Genomic DNA, 19,697 nt, shown 5'->3' with positions numbered 1-19,697 from the left:
CTAATTCATGCTAGAATCATGCTAGTAACATACTAATTCATGCTAGAATCATGCTAATAACATGCTAATTCATGCTAGAAACATGCTAGTAACATGCTAATTCATGCTAGAATCATGCTAGTTACATGCTAATCCATGCTAGAATCATGTTAGTAACATGCTAATCCATGCTAGAATCATGCTAGTAACATGCTAATTCATGCTAGAATCATGCTAGTAACATGCTAATTCATGCTAGAATCATGCTAATAACATGCTAATTCATGCTAGAATCATGCTAGTAACATGCTAATTCATGCTAGAATCATGCTAGTAACATGCTAATTCATGCTAGAAACATGCTAGTAACATGCTAATTCATGCTAGAATCATGCTAGTAACATACTAATTCATGCTAGAATCATGCTAATAACATGCTAATTCATGCTAGAAACATGCTAGTAACATGCTAATTCATGCTAGAATCATGCTAGTTACATGCTAATCCATGCTAGAATCATGCTAGTAACATGCTAATCCATGCTAGAATCATGCTAGTAACATGCTAATTCATGCTAGAATCATGCTAGTAACATGCTAATTCATGCTAGAATCATGCTAGTAACATGCTAATTCATGCTAGAATCATGCTAGTAACATGCTAATTCATGCTAGAATCATGCTAGTAACATGCTAATTCATGCTAGAAACATGCTAATTCATGCTAGAATCATGCTAGTAACATGCTAATTCATGCTAGAATCATGCTAATAACATGCTAATTCATGCTAGAAACATGCTAATTCATGCTAGAATCATGCTAATAACATGCTAAATCATGCTAGAAACATGCTAGTAACATGCTAATTCGTGCTAGAAACATGCTAGTAACATGCTAATTCATGCTAGAATCAGGCTAGTAACATGCTAATTCATGCTAGAATCATGCTAGTAACATGCTAATTCATGCTAGAATCATGCTAATAACATGCTAATTCATGCTAGAAACATGCTAATTCATGCTAGAATCATGCTAATAACATGCTAGTAACATGCTAATTCATGCTAAAAACATGCTAGTAACATGCTAATTCATGCTAGAATCATGCTAGTAACATGCTAATTCATGCTAGAAACATGCTAGTAACATGCTAACTCATGCTAGAAACATGCTAGTAACATGCTAATTCATGCTAGAATCATGCTAATTCATGCTAGAAACATGCTAGTAACATGCTAATTCATGCTAGAATCATGCTAGTTACATGCTAATTTATGTTAGAATCATGCTAGTTACTTGCTAATTCATGCTAGTAACATGCTAATTCAGACTCGGCTTTTCAAGCCACCATAAAGTTTGTCCTCAAACTTTAATATCTAGTTAGAAATAATTTCTCATTAACCTTCGACCGCAGCTGTCTCCCTTCTAGACTACCTCAGCGGGTAGGGGTAGACATAAATGCAGTTTAATGTTTAATTTACTGAATAATATGAATAATACTGAGTATAATTACTGTTTTTACATTACTGTGAGGATTATGTTTATGGGTGGTCGTTAATAAAACACAATTAATGGTTAAATATAACCATCGTTGACTTATGACCGTATGTATCCCTTCTAGACTTACCTCAGAGTGTAGGGGTGGACGTTAAAATTCGATTTAACAGGTAGTTTACTGAATATATGAATACTCGGTATAATGTTTTTACAGTACTGTGAGATTGTGTTTAGGGGTAGTCCGTAGTCGTTAATAAAACAAAATTAATGGTTAATTTAATCATCGTTGATCTCCGACCGCAGATGTATCCCCTCCAGACTTACCTAAGAGTGGTCGACGTTATTCGATTTAATGGGTAGTTTACTACATTTATGAATAATACTCGGTGTAATTATTATTTTTATATTACTGTGAGTATTATGTTTAGGGGAACTCGTTAATAAAGTACAATTAATGGTTGATTTAATAAATAATAGAAATCATAGCGTTAACTTCCAACCGCAGCTATCCAACAACCATCAACCGGTGATTTTGTTTGTATTTCTATATGTATCGCGTTACCATAGCAACTGTATAACACATTAACCACACAATTCAATTAAAAACACTACAATATTAACTACAGATAATTTTATTTATGTTGGACGCCAGCCAATTTTTTAAACACCAAATTAAAATACGTACATTTGTTTCCCCTACATCACCTGAGTGTTTTGAACATGGACCGTCAAAAGCACTACAGATTTGGGCATCTGTTATTATATATATGTAAAGGGTGGGCTTCTGATTCCCCCATTTCCCACTTAATCCTCTCCCATCCCCCTTCAACTCATCTCCGCATTATCCTCCGTGCATTTGAATGATTTTGTCACGGGGGTCTTTCTGCTTTTTTTTTCTCCCCCTCCCCATCGCCTCATTTCTCTCCCCTCAGCCGTTTATTCTGCTTTTTTCATTTCTCTCCAGCGTCGCGAAGCTGAAACTGAGCAACTTCACATGCTGCCTCTTGATATTTGACTTTCGCATGTATATGTATGTGTAGAAATATGGATTTAACTCGTAATCCGAGCACTCGAGCTGCTGGACGTTGATAATGGTTGGAAATAAATGGATGTATATCGGAAGTGACCGCGACGAGGTGAGTAGCAATGCGTTACAGGTGCGCAGTGTGTTTATAAGACACAAACACACCTTTGTAAGGATTATAGACGTGATATTTAATTTTCAAACTCTTTATTTTGGGTATAGTTATTATTCTATCAGTATTGAAGATAGATTGGTGTGAAAATAATCATCCATTATGGTTAAATTAGAAGAGATTTCTTTGAAACGATGATGACTATCGCAGCAAAATAGAAATATTACGTTATAATTTGCTGTTTGTTTTTTAGTTGTTCTGTAATTTACTGAATTGTAAGTGAATCGTTATGTACTTTTAGTAAAAAATGGGTTAGATTGAGAATAGTTAGAAGCTTCAACCCAAAATTTGGACAAACCCAATTTAGTGCGATAAATGTAATCAATTATTAACCCAGCGGTTGGTTTTGTCCCTGTTTTACTGCTTATAAATGCATATCAATAAACACATATTAAGTTTTAATATATTTACAGTAGGACATTTACAAAATATCTTAATGGAATATGATCTTTACCTAATATTCCAATCATTTTGCTATAAAATAAGAGCTTACAGTGTATTTCTGATTATTTTTATTTATTATATCTGTGTTTTGTGGTTCAGGGTCATTTTTCCCATATGATTTTCATTTCATTTTATCAAACAACATTGGTTTATATTCATTTGGTTTGTCTATTGAGTCTTCTATTATGTAAGCGTCAGTTGAACAAATGCACTTTTCAGGCGTGTTCAGATTCACTCATCAGTTTTCATGTCAGTCTAATAATATTTCACATCACATGATCTAAATCTGAGTCTGTCTATGTAAAATATGGTTGTGTTATAGTTGTGGTTTCATCTAACATTGTTTTATGGCTATTAAACTAAACCCGGACATTTAATAACTTTTAGCTTAATTTGCCAAATGGAATTCTCAGAATTTGTTATTTTACACTTTTAAAATGCTGGTTATTTTAACCCAATGTTGGGTCAAATCAAATGTTATTGTCGTTGTTATTATTTATTTATTCTATTAAATTTAAATGAGTTTTATGAGTTTTTTACTTTGAGTTTTTGTCTTGTTTCTAGTCCAAATATTTAAAAATTCTAGACAAGCTAAAAATAGTGTGTTGTTTTTAGAAATAATGCATCAGAATTAAAACAATATCTTGTCCTCATCTAGAAAATGCTTTTTGATTTAAGAATAAATCTTGACTAAACAAGACACAAACTCTTTTAGTAGGAACATTTTTGCAATGTAGGTTGGGTTTGTCCAACTTTTACCCAACGTTAGGTTAAAATAACCCGACATTGTTTATAGTGTATGATTTAGCTATACAAAAATAGCAGAATAGGAATGTGTTTGGGTGGTTCATCCCGCTGTGGCGACCCCAGATTAATAAAGGGACTAAGCCAAAAAGAAAATGAATGAATGAATGAATGAATGAATGTGTTTTGCAGAGTGACTACATAGAAAGTTAAAATTTGGGGTAAAATATGCATAATCCAACTTTTTGATTTCTTTTGGTTAGTTGTTGTTTATTTTTATAAAACTTATAGAACAAATTTAACCCAACCTTTAGAGTTTGTCCATATTTTCCCCCATATTTGGGTTGAAATATCCCTCATTTTTAAAAATGTAATGCATTTATATACTCATGAAAATAGTTTGATCTAGAAACTTCACTGCTGTAATATTAGTTCTGATTGTCATATCATATCAGTCACCCTATAAATAAGTAAAGGATTCAGTGTGATCAGCCTCCCACCAGGCCCTAAATCTTCATATATATTACCATATAAAAAAAGACATATAGGTTATTCATTCATTCATTTTCCTTCGGCTTAGTCCATTTAATCATCAGGAATCTTATCCAGCATGTGTTTTATACAGTAAATGCCCTTCAAGCTGCAACCTAGTACTGGGAAACACCCATTCACACACACTCATACACCACGGACAATTTAGTTCATCAGTTCCCCTATAGAGCATGTGTTTAGACTGTGGGGGAAACTGGAGCACCCGGAGGAAACCCATACCAACATGGGGAGAACAATCTCCACACAGAACTGACCAACTGACCCAGCCGGGGCTCGAACCAGCGACCATCTTGCTGTGAGGCGATCATGCTACCCACTGTGACGCCATGTACGCAGTTAAAAAACCTAAATCTTCATATAAATGATCATATAAAAATGGCTATTTAAAGATTTGCTGTTCAAACTGTCTAAAGATTTTAAGTAGACTACATTTGCTTGTGGTTCACTCCTGACTATATATTTTCTTGCACATCTACCACTATATGCAATGTACAGACAGTGGGTTTTGGTGCTGGGGGTTTGGATCTTGTGATGTGAAATCTTATTAGACTGACATGAAAACTGACGAGTGAATCTGAACACGCCTGAAAAGAGCATTTGTTTGACTGATGCTTACATAATAGAAGACTCAATAGACAAGACAAATGAAAAGTAGATATGAACCAAGTACATGTGACCCTGGATCACAAAACCAGTATATATGTTGTACGAGTATATATATATATATATATATATATATATATATATATATATATATATATATATATATATATATATATATATATATATATATATATATTTTTTTTTTTTTTTTTTTTTTTTTTTGGCATTTAGACAAAAAAGTACATGGTAAGGGTCAAAATTATTGATTTTTCTTTTCATATTTTTTATGTCAAATGTTAAATGCTATATATGCAGACATACAGTTGAAGTCAAAATGAAGCCTGTAAATTTTCTTTTCTTTCTCAAATATTTCCCAAATGTTGGAACAGATTCAGGAATTTCTCACAGTATTTCCTATAATATTTTTTCTTCTGGAGAAAGTCTTATTTGTTTTATTTCAGCTAGAATAAAAGCAGTTCTTAATTGTTTTAAAGCCATTTTAAGGTCAATATTATTAGCCCCCTTAAGCAATATTAGTTTTGGATTGTCTCCAGAACAAACCACTTTTAAACAGTGACTTGTCTAATTACTCTAACTTTACCCTAATTAACCTAGTTAAGCCTTTAAATGTCACTTTAAGCTGAGTATCTTGAGTAGTATCTTGAAAAACATCCAGTCAAATATAATGTATATTAAGTAAATCCTGGGGCTTCAGTGTTTTCAAATGTTTTGAATATGGACCGCAAGACTGTCAATCCTAACTACTACACCTTTAGGAATTAAATTACTGCTTTATTTTGAATTATTTGACACACTAGCATGCGTTTAAACAAAAATGTCACTTTAAGATGAATACGAGTATCTTGAAGAATATCTAGTCAAATATTATAGTGTGGTCCCTAAGCGCTTTGAAATGAACCTTTTTTTATTCGATCTTTGACGTAACCTTAACTGAAACATGAAGAGAGGGCGGGGCAAAAGCCAATGAGAAGAAGGGGGCGGGGCATGTCAGACACTAAAGACCATTTGATTGGTCAGAAGATTTTATTAGAATCTGAAGTATGAGAAGACGTCAAAAAATGGTTGATCCATTTAGGCGGAAGTGACAAACTGCAAGCTTTGGATGTTTATATCTTCTAAATGTGACAGTTTTGGAGCACACTAGCTTGTAAACTAACATACCGATACTAACATCTAAAAAACATTCTTTTAATTTCATGGGATCTGAGTGTGCGCTAACTGCAGGTGATGCGGTACTTTCTGCTCTCTGTGTCATTGAGATCCCGGACTATTTATTTTTTCTTTTGAGTTTTTCACACATTAATATTTAAAGCAGTGTTTTTAAATCCCCAGGGGCATTTTCTAATCGGAAGTGAGAATCCCTAGTGAGTGTGAAGGGCTGTGAGTGTGGTCTTCCGAGGGAGCATCTCAAAAATGACATTATTTGGAAAGCTCTTTGCAAAGGGAGCAGTAATTTGTGAACTCTTTTTTTTAAGAGTCTTATGTTTGGGTACATTTTTGGCTGTAGTCAAAAATACACTGCTCTCTCAGAAATAAAGGTACAGAAGGGGGTGGTACCTTTTCAGTATTTTTGTTCCTAACAGGTCCTTAAAGTTACATATTGATTAATTTTCCTTCAGCTTAGTCCCTTTATTCATCAGGGATTGAACCGCCTATTCCAGCATATGTTTTACACAGCGGATGCCCTTCCAGCTGCAACCCAGTACTGGGAAACATCCATACACACTCATTCACACACACTCATACACTACAGCCAATTTAGTTAATCAATTCCCCTATAGCACATGTGTTTGGACTGTGGGAGGCACCCGAAGGAAACCCATGCCAACATGGGGAGAACATGCAAACTCCACACAGAAATGGCAACTGACCCAGCCAGGACTCGAACCAGCAACCTTATTGCTGTGAGTCCACAGTGTTAACCACTGAGCCACAGTGTTTTCCAGTACTGGGTTGTGGCTAGAAAGGCATGCGCTGTGTAAAACATATGCTGGAATAGTTGGTGGTTCATTCCGCTGTGGTATATATAAGGCACTAAGCCGAAAGAAAAATGAATGAATGAATTACTGTACACTTGCTAGTGGACTTATGGAAGGGTTCCCCATTAAGGGATTGAGTTGTTCACAGTTGTTTGTAAGCCCCTATTAAAGTATACATATGTAAATTTTCACCTTCCTAAGTGCCCATCAAAGATGCAAAAACACTCCAAATGTTGCCCCCTGGTCTTTGGGGACTGCATATTTGATGTTTCTCCTTTAATAAACTCATGATTTAGATCATCAGCTAGTTATGAAAGAGCTGAACTTCATGAGTGTTTCAGAAAACATATAGTTGAAGTCAGAATTATTAGCCCTCCTGTATATTTTTCCCCAATTTCTGTTTAACGGAGAGATTTTTTCAACACATTTCTAAACACAATAGTTTTAATAACTCATAATAACTGATTTCTTTTCTCTTTGTCATGATGACAGCACATAATGTTAGACTAGATATTCTTTAAGACACTAATATTCAGCTTAAAGTGACATTTAAAGGCTTAACTAGGTTAATTAGGGTAAAGTTAGGGTAATTAGGCAAGTCATTGTATAACAGTGGTTTGTTCTGGAGACAATCCAAAACTAATATTGCTTAAGGGGGCTAATAATATTGACCTTAAAATGAGTTTAAAACAATTAAAAACTGCTTTAATTCCAGCCGAAATAAAACAAATAAGACTTTCTCCAGAAGAAAAAATATTGGAGGGAATACTGTGAGAAATTCCTGAATCTGTTCAACATCATTTGGGAAATCATTGAAAAAGAAATCAAAAATTCACAGGAGGGCGAACTGACGTCAGCTGTACATACAAAATATGTGCAGAGTAGGCTTGGGTGGTAATACGGTAATATGGTATACCGCGGGATCTAGAAATACCAACGGTGTAAGTTTCAATACCGTTATACCGTCATAAAAAACAATGCACTTAAATAGGAGACAAGTATTAAGTAGTAAATATTATTTATTTAATGCCTAAAAATGCGTGTGCGTGATTGTCATCACGGGACAGTGTGGAGGAGAGAGAGAGAGGTGAGGTAAGATGGCGAGTCGCGCACCAAGTGACCTGATCTCGAAAAAGAACACAACCTCAGCAGTTTGGCAGTATTTCGGGTTTCAACCGAACGAGAAGGGAGACGTGGTAAATGCGAAGTAGAGGTCTGCGGGAGCCGTGGGACCCGACTAGATTTCTTGCGGTGTGGGAATACATTTCCGAATAAAGCGCGGGAGCGGTCAGTAACTCTGGTGTAATTTGAACGGGCGGTCTAACAATATCGAGCACACGCGCATGGATGCTGTTTATGTGTGTCTGTGTGTGTGAATGAGAGAGAGCGTCCCGCGCAGATCTCTAATCCGAACAAGACAAGCAGGTGACCGCAAACCTAAGGTCGCATATACCGTATTCAGTTTCTGAATGGTTTAGGCACAAGACAACAGTTTCCTAACGCTGTCTAACCCAGTGTTTCCCAACCCTGTTCCTGAAGGCACACCAACAGTACACATTTTCAACCTCTCCCTAATCAAACACACCTGAATCAACTCATCAGAACATTAGAAGAGACTTCACAACCTGACAAGAATAGGTTAGATAAGGGAGACATACAAAATATGTACTGTTGGTGTGCCTCCAGGAACAGAGTTGGGAAACACTGGTCTAACCCTTACGTCATAATTTTTTTATTATGCACGGTAATACCAGATACCGAGGTAAAAAAGGGAGGACGTTTGACGGTATCAAAATATGGATACAGCCCAAGCCTAGTGCAGAGCTGTGGCTCTTCAGGACCAGGATTGAAAAACCACTGCTTCAGGAGGCCAAGTTGTAGATTTGTCAAGTGCACCCTATAATTCCCATATGCTTATTCAACATATGACATATTTTAACCCTAAATGGCAGATGTTATTGGCCAAGTACTCATAAATCCCCCTGAGGAGAAAAGCATTCATTTATATACAGGCATTAGACAAAGCATCAGTATTAATGTCAACATATGCTATGAAAATGAGATTATCTGTTGAGGGCGGAGTGGTGGCTCAGTGGTTAGCACTGTGGCCTCACAGCAAGAAGGTCGCTGGTTCGAGTCCCAGGTGGGTCAGTTGGCATTTCTGTGTGGAGTTTGCATGTTCTCCCCGTGATGGCATGGGTTTCCTCCGGGAGCCCCCCACAGTCCAAACACATGCGCTAATGGGGAATTGATTAACTAAACTGAGTGTGTGTGTGTGTGTGTGTGTGTGTGTGTGTGTGTGTGTGAAAGTGAGAGTGTATAGGTGTTTCCCAGTACTGGGTTGCAGCTGGAAGGGCATACGCTGCATAAAACAAATGCTGGAATAGTTGGCGGTTCGTTTCGCTATTGCAACCCCTGATAAATAAGGGACTAAGTGATTATTTAAACAGCTCAAATAAAATTAATTGGCCTTTAAATAAATTAAACTGGTCGTTAGGAACTCTCTGTTTTCCTTTTCTTTGATTGGCTGATCGCTCTGTAGAACAAGCAGTTTGGGAAACGGAGAGATGGATGATTGATGAATCAATTAGTGAGAGCTTGGATGAGCCTAAATTAAACTTCAGGCTATGAGTTTTTAGCCAACAAGTCATAAATTGGATTGGAATAAGTTCAGGGGGTTAGTTTTGAAGCTTCACATTAGTTACATACACTGTAAAAAAATAGATCTGCTAATTAACAGTGTTTATTTGCGGTGGTGAGTTGCATTATGGGATGTTGATCTCTGCTCTGTCGACTTTTGATGTTAAAAATTCAATTCTACAGATGTGAAAGTGATTTTTATTGACATTTTAGTCATTTAAAGTAATAATATATTGTATAAGAAGTAATATATAGAGAAATAAGTGTGTAAAATAACAGAAAATGAGCTGCAGTTTATTACAAGATGTTTGTAGCATAATATACAACACCAACACAGACAATATAGCACTGAAAACTACTACACATAACAATAAACACTACAATATATGAAAACTGTTTATTGACAGATCTTTTTTACAGTGTAATTCCCTTCAGAACACAGGGAAGTCGCACAAATTGTGAGTATTTTTGACTGTATTTTTGATTAAACTTGTCGAATAGTTCCCACGAAAGGGAAACAAAAATAGAAACACAGACAGATCTGATGCTTTAGCGCAAAGGATCCGCAGGGAAATGGCATCATGATGTCGAAACTCTGAGGCTTGATCTCATTATTACAGCTGAAGCAAACCACATGCCCCTGGATTTACTGACTAATACTGATGCATGGAGTAAAGCTCTTTATTATCATTGCAGAGAGTCAGGTTATGACAACATCTCTTTATAAACTCAGTCATTCATTCATTTTCCTTCGGCTCAGTCCCTTATTTATCAGGGGGCGCCACAGCAGAATGAACCAACAACTATTCTGGTATATGTTTTACACAGCGGATGCCCTTTCAGCCGCAACCCAGTACTGAGAAACACACATACACACTCATTCACACACACACTCATACACTACAGCCAATTTAGTTCATCAATTCACCTATAGTGGATGTGTTTGGACTGTGGGGGAAACCGGAGCACCCGGAGGAAATCCACGCCAACATGGGGAGAACATGCAAACCGGCCCAGCCGGGACTCAAACCAACAACCTTCTTGCTGTGAGGTCACTGTGCTAACCACTGAGCCACCGTGCTGCCCGCTTTATGAACTCATGAAAGCATAAAAATAGCTAAAACGCACAATTATTTACTTAAAATGTGACTCCTCAATAAAGTAATGATTTAATTCTTAAAGGTGCAGCATGTTTTGATAGTATTGTGCTCCAAATTCAAAACATTGGACAGATTTTGTTTATTTCAGGTTGCCAGATTGACCTTTATAAACATTTGTAATAGTGTGCTGTGCTGTATTGTCTGTGTTGGTGTTGTATATTACTCTACAAACACCTTGTAATGAACTGCAGCACATTTTATGTTATTTTACACACTTATTTCTCTAGATATATTATCTCTTACGCATTATATTATTATTTCAAATGACTAAAATGTCAACAAAAGTCACTTTGTTAAACTGTTAAAGAGTTTTTTAATGAATCGCACATTTTGAAAGGAGAATAACTGACTAGCATTGTTTTTCAGATAAACAAATATGTTCATTTAGCATTTTTCTTAAACATCTGAAAACATATTATGGTATTTTATGCTGTAGAAGAGTCAAAAACCTACATACAGCACTTTTAAAAACAGAAAAGATTTTAATTTGTGCTTTCTGTCAATTCTCAATACATTTGTATCTCATGCTGGTAATTATGCATGGAAATAGCTTAAAAACATTGACAAAATCAATAATTTGATTGTTAAAGAAGCAGTATGCATTGATAGTATTCAAAACATTGGCAAGGTTTTTGTTTATTTCAGGTTGCCAGATTGATTTTTATAAACATTTGTAATAGTTTGCAGTGCTGTATTGTCTGTGTTGGTGTTGTATATTACACTACAAACACCTTGTAATGAACTGCAGCACACCTTCTGTTATTTTACACACTCATTTCTCTAGATATATTATTTCTTACGCATTATATTATTATTTCAAATGACTAAAATGTCAACAAAAGTCACTTTGTTAAACTGTTAAAGAGTTTTTTAATGAATCACACATTATGAAAGGAGAATAACTGACTAGCATTGTTTTTCAGATAAACAAATATGTTCATTTAGCATGTTTCTTAAACATCTGAAAACATATTATTGTATTTTATGCTGTAGGCCAGAGTTTCCCTACCCTGTTCCTGAAGGCACACCAACAGTACACATTTTCCATCTCTCCCTATTCAAATACACCTGAATCAAATCATCAGAACATTAGAAGAGACTTGAAAACCTGAAATGAATGGTTCAGATAAGGGAGACATCCAAAAGATGTACTGTTGGTGTGCCTTCAGGAACAGGGTTGGGAAACACTGCTGTAGAAGAACCTACATACAGCACTTTTAAAAACAGAAAAGATTTTAATTTGTGTTTTCTGTCAATTCTCAATACATTTGTAAACATCTCATGCTGGTGATTATGCATGGAATTAGCTTAAAAACACAATTATTTACTTTATATGTGACAAAATCAATAATTTGATTGTTAAAGAAGCAGTATGCATTGACAGTATTCAAAACATTGGAAAGGTTTTTGTTTTTTTCAGGTTGCCAGATTGATTTTTATAAACATTTGTAATAGTGTGCAGTGCTGTACTGCCTGTTTATTACTCTACAAACACCTTGTAATTCATGAGTTCACACTTGCAATGGTTTCAGAATAAAGCGTATTTGGCGTGCTGTCCGGGGAGAGGGCTCTGAGCTCGAGGAGACACCCCAACTCAAGTTATTCCTCTTATCAGGAAACAGAGAGGAGTTGGGATTCGAGCAAAGTATCTAGCCCGGCCCCAGAACGCTCTCCCTGGGAATGTAATGCTTAAGAGGTGAGGTGTCAGGGTGGTTGAGGGATGCTAAAGTCGTGAGATGCTGCAGGTAAGACAGCTTTGGTATATAAAGGGGTTTGGTCAAGAACTGATTTGATAATAGAATAATTGTCAATGACGTATTCGATACTGAATTTTGTTTACAAAACATCACTTCACTGCAGCACATTTTCTGTTATTTTACAGACTTATTTCCTTATAGATTATTACTTATATTATTTAAAACGACTAAAGTGTCAATTAAAGTTGCTTTGTTAAACTGTAGAGTTGAATTTTCAACATCAAAAGTCGACAGAGCAGAGTTCAACATCCCATAATGCAATTCACCACTGTTTTTGTGGCATTGTTGCACATATTTCATTGTTGTGATGGGTCAGAGTAAAGTTTTTGACTGCATTTTTGTTTAAACGCATGCTAGTGTGTCAAATAATTCAAAATAAAGCAGTAATTTAATTCCTAAAGGTGTAGTAGTTAGGATTGACAGTCTTGCGGTCCATATTCAAAACATTTGAAAACACTGAAGCCCCAGGATTTACTTAATATACATTATATTTGACTGGATGTTTTTCAAGATCCTACTCAAGATACTCAGCCTAAAGTGACATTTAAAGGCTTAACCAGGTTAATTAGGGTAAAGTTAGGGTAATTAGACAAGTCATTGTATGACCAATCCAAAACTAATATTGCTTAAGGGGGCTAATAATATTGACCTTAAAATGGCTTTAAAACAATAAGAACTGCTTTTATTCTAGCCGAAATAAAACAAGACTTTCTCCAGAAGAAAAAAATACTATACACTAATATATACAGAAATAAAGGTACACAAGTTGTCACTGGGGTGGTAAAAAGGTACACGTTTGTACTTTAAGGGTCTATATTGGTACCTCAAAAGTATATATTAGTATCTAAAACATTTAAGAGGAACACTTTTGTACTTTTTAGGCACAAATATGTACCCTTGAGGTTTTAATATGGACTGTTTAGGTACAAACGTGTACCTTTAGAAAAGGTACCACCCCAGTGACAACTCACGTATTTTCTGAAATACCTTTATTTCCTCACCTTTATTTCTGAAAGTGTATAGTGTTCTTCTGGAGAAAGTCTTATTTGTTTATATTTCGGCTAGAATAAAAGCAGTTCTTATTGTTTTAAACCCATTTTAAACTGTGCCAGGACTCCATGATGAAGCTGAAGGTAAAGCTGGACGTGTGTTTCTGTTTTCTTCAGACCAGCTGCATCACAATAAGACATACAGTTGAAGACAAAATTATTCGCCCTCCTGTGAATTTCTTCATCAAATATTTCCCAAATGATGTTGAACAGATTCAGGAATTTCTCACAGTATTTCCTCTAATATTTTTTCTTCTGGAGAAAGTCTTATTTCTTTTATTTCGGCTAGGATAAAAGCAGTTCTTATTGTTTTAAAGCCATTTTAAGGTCAATATTATTAGCCTCCTTCAGCAATACTAGTTTTGGATTGTCTCCAGAACAAACCACTGTTATACAATGACTTGTCTAATTACCCTAACTTTACCCTAATTACCCTAGTTAAGCCTTTAAATGTCACTTACAGCTGAGTATCTTGAGTAGTATCTTGAAAAACATCCAGTCAAATATAATGTATATTAAGTAAAACCTGGGGCTTCAGTGTTTTCAAATGTTTTGAATATGGACCACAAGACTGTCAATCCTAACTACTACACCTTTAGGAATTAAATTACTGCTTTATTTTGAATTATCTGACACACTAGCATGCGTTTAAACAAAAATACAGTCAAAAACTTTACTCTGACCCATCACAACAATGAAATATGCGCAACAATGCCACAAAAACAGTGGTGAATTGCATTATGGGATGTTGAACTCTGCTCTGTCGACTTTTGATGCACCTACAGTTCAACTACATAATTTCACTACAGTTTAACAAAGCGACTTTAATTGACATTTTAGCCGTTTTACATAATATAAGAAATAATATATGAGGAAATAAGTCTGTAAAATAACAGAAAATGTCCTGCAGTTCCTGAATCTGTTCAACTTCATTTGGGAAATATTGAAAAATTCACAGTAGGGCGAATCATTTTGACTTGTACATATTTGCTGAATGTCAAGAAAAAAATGGCTGATTTATTTGTACATGCAAATCTGTACAGAGACACATGTCAGTCAGATTTGTTCTAATGAATAATATAAGCAAACACACTGATCAGAAGTGTTTTCTGTGATGGTTTAGAGGGAGAAAATCTGCTCTTCTCGACTCTGACCCACATGAGGATTGAGCGGTGCGCTGACCTAGTTAAAAAGAGCTTTAAAGAGCCTTCATTCATCACATTAAATCATTCTTTTGTCAGACACAGACACGCTAGTATAATACAGATCACATTGTGCCGGAGTGACAATATAAACCTCTCTTTTCTGTGTTCTGATGTAAAGCCGGACATGCACGTGTTTTCTGATCTGCTTCATGCCGGCGGTGTTTCTGGAGTCTGATCATCACAGCCGGCTTTTCATAACCTTCATCAGTTCTTGGCAAAAAAAATAAAATCAAAGCTTGTTTATTAATTATGCATGACTTCAGCATGAGCTGCGAGAGTCTTTGAAGAGCGCAAAATAACACTCTTGGTTTCTGTGGTCAGAACTTTCAGATCTCTAACGAAGTGCAGAGCAAAGTTTTAGCTTTCAGATGTTTTTTTCACAGCAGGAAGGTTGCTGGTTCGAGTCTCGGCTGGGTCAGTTCGTGCTTCTATATGGAGTTTGCATGTTCTTCCCGTGTTGGCGTGGGTTTCCTCTGGGTGCTCCGGTTTCCCCCACAGTCCAAAGACATGCGCGATAGGGGAATTGATGAACTGAATTGGCTGTAGTGTATGAGTGTGTGTGTGAATGAGTGTGTATGGGTGTTTCCCAGTACTGTGTTGTGACTGGAAGGGCATCCGCTGTATAAAACATGCTGGAATAGTTGGCAGTTCATTCCACTGTGGCGATCCCTGATAAAAATCGAAGGAAAATTTAAATTTACTGTTGATTTACAATGGCGGGGACCTTTTTTCTCCTTCAGTAATAGATTAAAGCAGATTTTGAGCTGAATCTGTGGTGTTTGGAGATTCATATAATGGCTGTGAATGGTGACCGGTTTTTTAGATTAAAAATAAACACATACAAACGTGTTCAAATCAATAACCAAGGCTCCTGATGACACACTGAGGTCTTGTGAAGCGAAACGATCAGTCTGTGTATGAAATTGAACCTTATTTATGATATTATTAGCTGGTCAAACAATTCTCGGTGCATGTGTGAATGTAGTCCGGTCACTTTAATTGTGAAATTATGGACTAAAATCGGACTACATTCCCACATGCGCTGATATTTGTCTGACAAAATTAAAGCTAATAATATTAAAAATAATGTTCGTTTTTTTTACACAAGACCTCGGGAGCCTTGGCTATTGATTTGGATTCTAAAAACCACATTTTGTATATTTCTTTATTTATTTATTTGTATATTATTTATTAATTTATTTGTATATTTATTTATTTATTTATCAATTTTATATGCATGTTTTTTATTTATTTATTGTCTGTTTATTTGTATATTATTTATTAATGAATTTATTTGTATATATTTTTATTTGAATAATTATTATTTCTATGTTTTATATATACGTTTTTTTATTTATTTGTTTTCTGTTTATTTGTATGTTATTCATTCATTTATTTATTTGTATATTTATTTATTTTATGTATTTTATATGTATGTTTTTATTTATTTATTTTCTATTTATTTATATATTTTTATCTATTTGTTTATTTATTTATATATTATATATGTATGGTTTTATTTATTTATTTTCTATTTATTTATATATTTTTGTCTATTTGTTTATTTATTTATATATTATATATGTATGTTTTTATTTATTTATTTTGAATTTATAGATTTTTTATCTATTTATATTTTATTTATTTGTATATTTATGCATTTATATATTTTAAATGTATGTTTTTTATTTATTTATTTTCTATTTATTTGTATATTTATTTATTTGTATATTTATTAATTAATACATTTTATATGTTTATTTATTTATTGTTTTTATTTATTTGTGTATTAAATTTATTTATACAATTTATTTATTACAGTTTATTCATTCATTTATTTATTCATTTATTTATTTGTATATTTATTTATTCATAAATTTTATATGTATATTTTTTATTTAATTATTTTCTATTTGTATATTTTTTATTCTTTTATTTGTTTGTATTTTTATTTATAAATTTTATATAATTATTTTATATTTATATATAAATATATATATTTATTTATATAATATTACATATATTTTATATCTATTTATTTGCATACTATTAATTAATTTATTTGCATATTTATTTATTTATTTATATATTTTATGTGTTTATTTATTTATTTATTTTCTATTTATTTGCATATTATTTATTCAAATATTTTATTTGTATATTTATTTATATATTTTATATGTATGTTTTTATTTAGTTATTTTCTTTTTATTAGTATATTTATTTATTTGCATATTTATTTATTAATACATATATGTATATGTTTCTTTGTTTATTATTTTTATTTATTTATTTTTACATTTTATACATGGTTTAACTTATTTGTATATTATTTATTTATTCAGCTCAAAATCTTCTTTAATGCGCCACTGAGGAAGAAAAAAGGGGAAATTAACAGGAAATGTTCTTTATTGGGTGAACTATCCCTTTAAGTTCAGTAAATGCATCTTGTATGTTTCTGTCTGTCTCAACAGCATATCAGACGGAGAAATATGTGAATTTCAGAGGATCAGCTGTGAAAAAGAAAGCAGAAGAAACACAGAGGATCTCACTAACTGGAGTTGTGTGTGTGTGTGATACTGGATATAATCTCAGATGACTTGGAAAGTATGGCAGCACATTGAATTTTCCTCAAGACGACTAGAAGTCACTGTAGGAGAAGCAGCTCCATGATACGGAGAGGAGCAAAAACACGGGAGGATGTCAACAGAGGCCGAACTACAAGCAGATCTTAAAGTCCCCGTCAAGAAGGAGTCCAGGAGAAGAGGTCGGTTCAGCGTTTTTACAGTGACAGGTAACAATTTCATGTATTTATTTGACATGTTTGTTTAAAGTTATCAAGATGAATGTACATCGTGAGTCAGGGAGAAGGATTTTTTTCATATATTTTTACATCAATTGATTTTATTTTTTTATTTTATTTTATTTTATTTTATTTTATTTTATTTTATTTTATTTTATTTTATTTTATTTTATTTTATTTTATTTTTTATTTTATTTTATATTTTACTTTTAAATGTATTTTAATTTAATTAGATTTTTTTTATTATTATTTATTTTTTATTTAATTAAAATTTATTTTAAAATTTAATTTAGTAAAAAAAATTGTTTATTTTAATATTTTTTGTTTAATCTTGTTAACTTTAGTTTAGTTTGTCTTATTATTAGTTTGTCTTATTTAACTTCATTTAATAAAAAATGTATTAAATATTTTTATTTTATTAAAAAAATGTAATTCAATTTTTATCATTATTTTTAATTTAATTTAATTTAATTTTAGTTTTAATTTTATTTAATTTTATTTTTTATTAATTTATTTAAAATTTTTATTTAATTTTGCTTTATTTTTAATTATTTATTTATTTTTTACTTTAAGTTTAATTTAATTAGATTATTTTATTTTATATTTGTAAATTTTTTTGATTTCATTTAATTTTTGTTTTATTATTTTTTATTAAAATTTACTTTATTTTATTTTAGTTTGTCTTATCTTATTTTTTACTTTATTTAATTTAATTAATTAATTTTATTTTATTTTTATAATTATTTTTTATTTTATTTATTTTTATTTTGTTTAAAAAATGTATTTTATTATTTTTCTAATTAAATTTAATTTTATTGTATTTTATTTAATCCTATTTTAATTTATTTTATTTTATTTCATTTTATTTATTTTATTTTAAACTTTAATTCAATTTATTTTTTATCATAAACATAAATTAAGTTGAATATTTCTAAATATAATTTGTTTGTTTAAATTCAGCCCATATCAATTGTTTGCAACCACCTACCTTAAAATATTTTAGTATATCCAATGAATTAATTTTTAGTGTAACACTAGTTAGTTTATTTGTGTTTTTGACATATTTATTTGGATGAATGCACAATGTGCTTCCAGAAATATAACCAGATGCAAGTTTTACAAAGAATGTGTCATGAGTTATAGTTCAAATGTACCACAAAAGCAGATTATAAACATTAATAGCAAATCAATTAACTAATCATTTAACAGAGAAGTCAATACAACGAAACACAATTAGGATCAAAGCCTGAAAGGGTCAGTTTCAGAGAGTTATAAACATTATTACTGTGATATTTTGAGCTGAAACTTCACACACACACACACACACACACACACACACACACACACACACACACACACACACACACACACACACACACACACTCACACACACACACACACACACACACACACACGCACACACACACTAGAGACATCAGAGACACATTTAAAAAGCAGCATGATAAAGAGCACAGACTTATGCAGATAGGAGTGTGGCGTTCAGTGATTTTCTAACAATAAACAAATGTTCTAGATTCAGTGCCAATAAATGATGAATGAAATTCGCCCCGACCGTGATTTTCCCCCCCATCTCCATAGCAACTGCTGCATTCTGACAAAAATCCATCTGAAAACTGATTCAGAAGCACAGCTGTCACACACACACACACACACACACACACACACACACGCACACACACACGCACACACACACAAACACACACACACACACACAGTAACCTATGGCAGTTCTGGCAGAGCGTCAGACTCCCATTAAATGAGCACTTCAGTCAAATAACAGCAGCAGAAAGTAACACACTGAAATACATCATCAGATTTATTAACCAGGACATTATTAAAATATATGATGAAGCATATACACTACTGATGAAATTAAATGATAATCTACTTTTGAACAGTTATTTTATAGTGCAATAACATTTCATAATTGTACAATGTGTTTCTGATGAAATAAATGCAGTTTTGGTGAGCAGGAGAAGCTTAATTTAAAACATTTAAAGAGCTTACTGACCCCAAACTATTGACTGGTAGTGTATAATATAAAAA

At 33.1% G+C, this 19,697-nt stretch overlaps 1 protein-coding gene across 1 annotated transcript in view; it reads left to right on the top strand.

Annotated features, from left to right (window-relative positions):
* Positions 1-2,450: 2,450 nt before the first annotated feature.
* Positions 2,451-19,697, top strand: part of dab1b (DAB adaptor protein 1b) — a 49,732-nt gene continuing 32,485 nt past the window's right edge. Inside the window, exons 1-2 of the mRNA XM_056470632.1 lie at positions 2,451-2,613; positions 17,302-17,621. Of these exons, the coding sequence (XP_056326607.1) occupies positions 17,528-17,621 (94 nt within the window). The 5' untranslated portion in view covers positions 2,451-2,613; positions 17,302-17,527. The remainder of the gene's footprint in view (positions 2,614-17,301; positions 17,622-19,697) is intronic.

Source organism: Danio aesculapii, chromosome 2 (assembly GCF_903798145.1).
Source record: "Danio aesculapii chromosome 2, fDanAes4.1, whole genome shotgun sequence".
NCBI lineage: Eukaryota > Metazoa > Chordata > Actinopteri > Cypriniformes > Danionidae > Danio > Danio aesculapii.
This window is presented reverse-complemented; position numbering and strand designations above follow the sequence as displayed.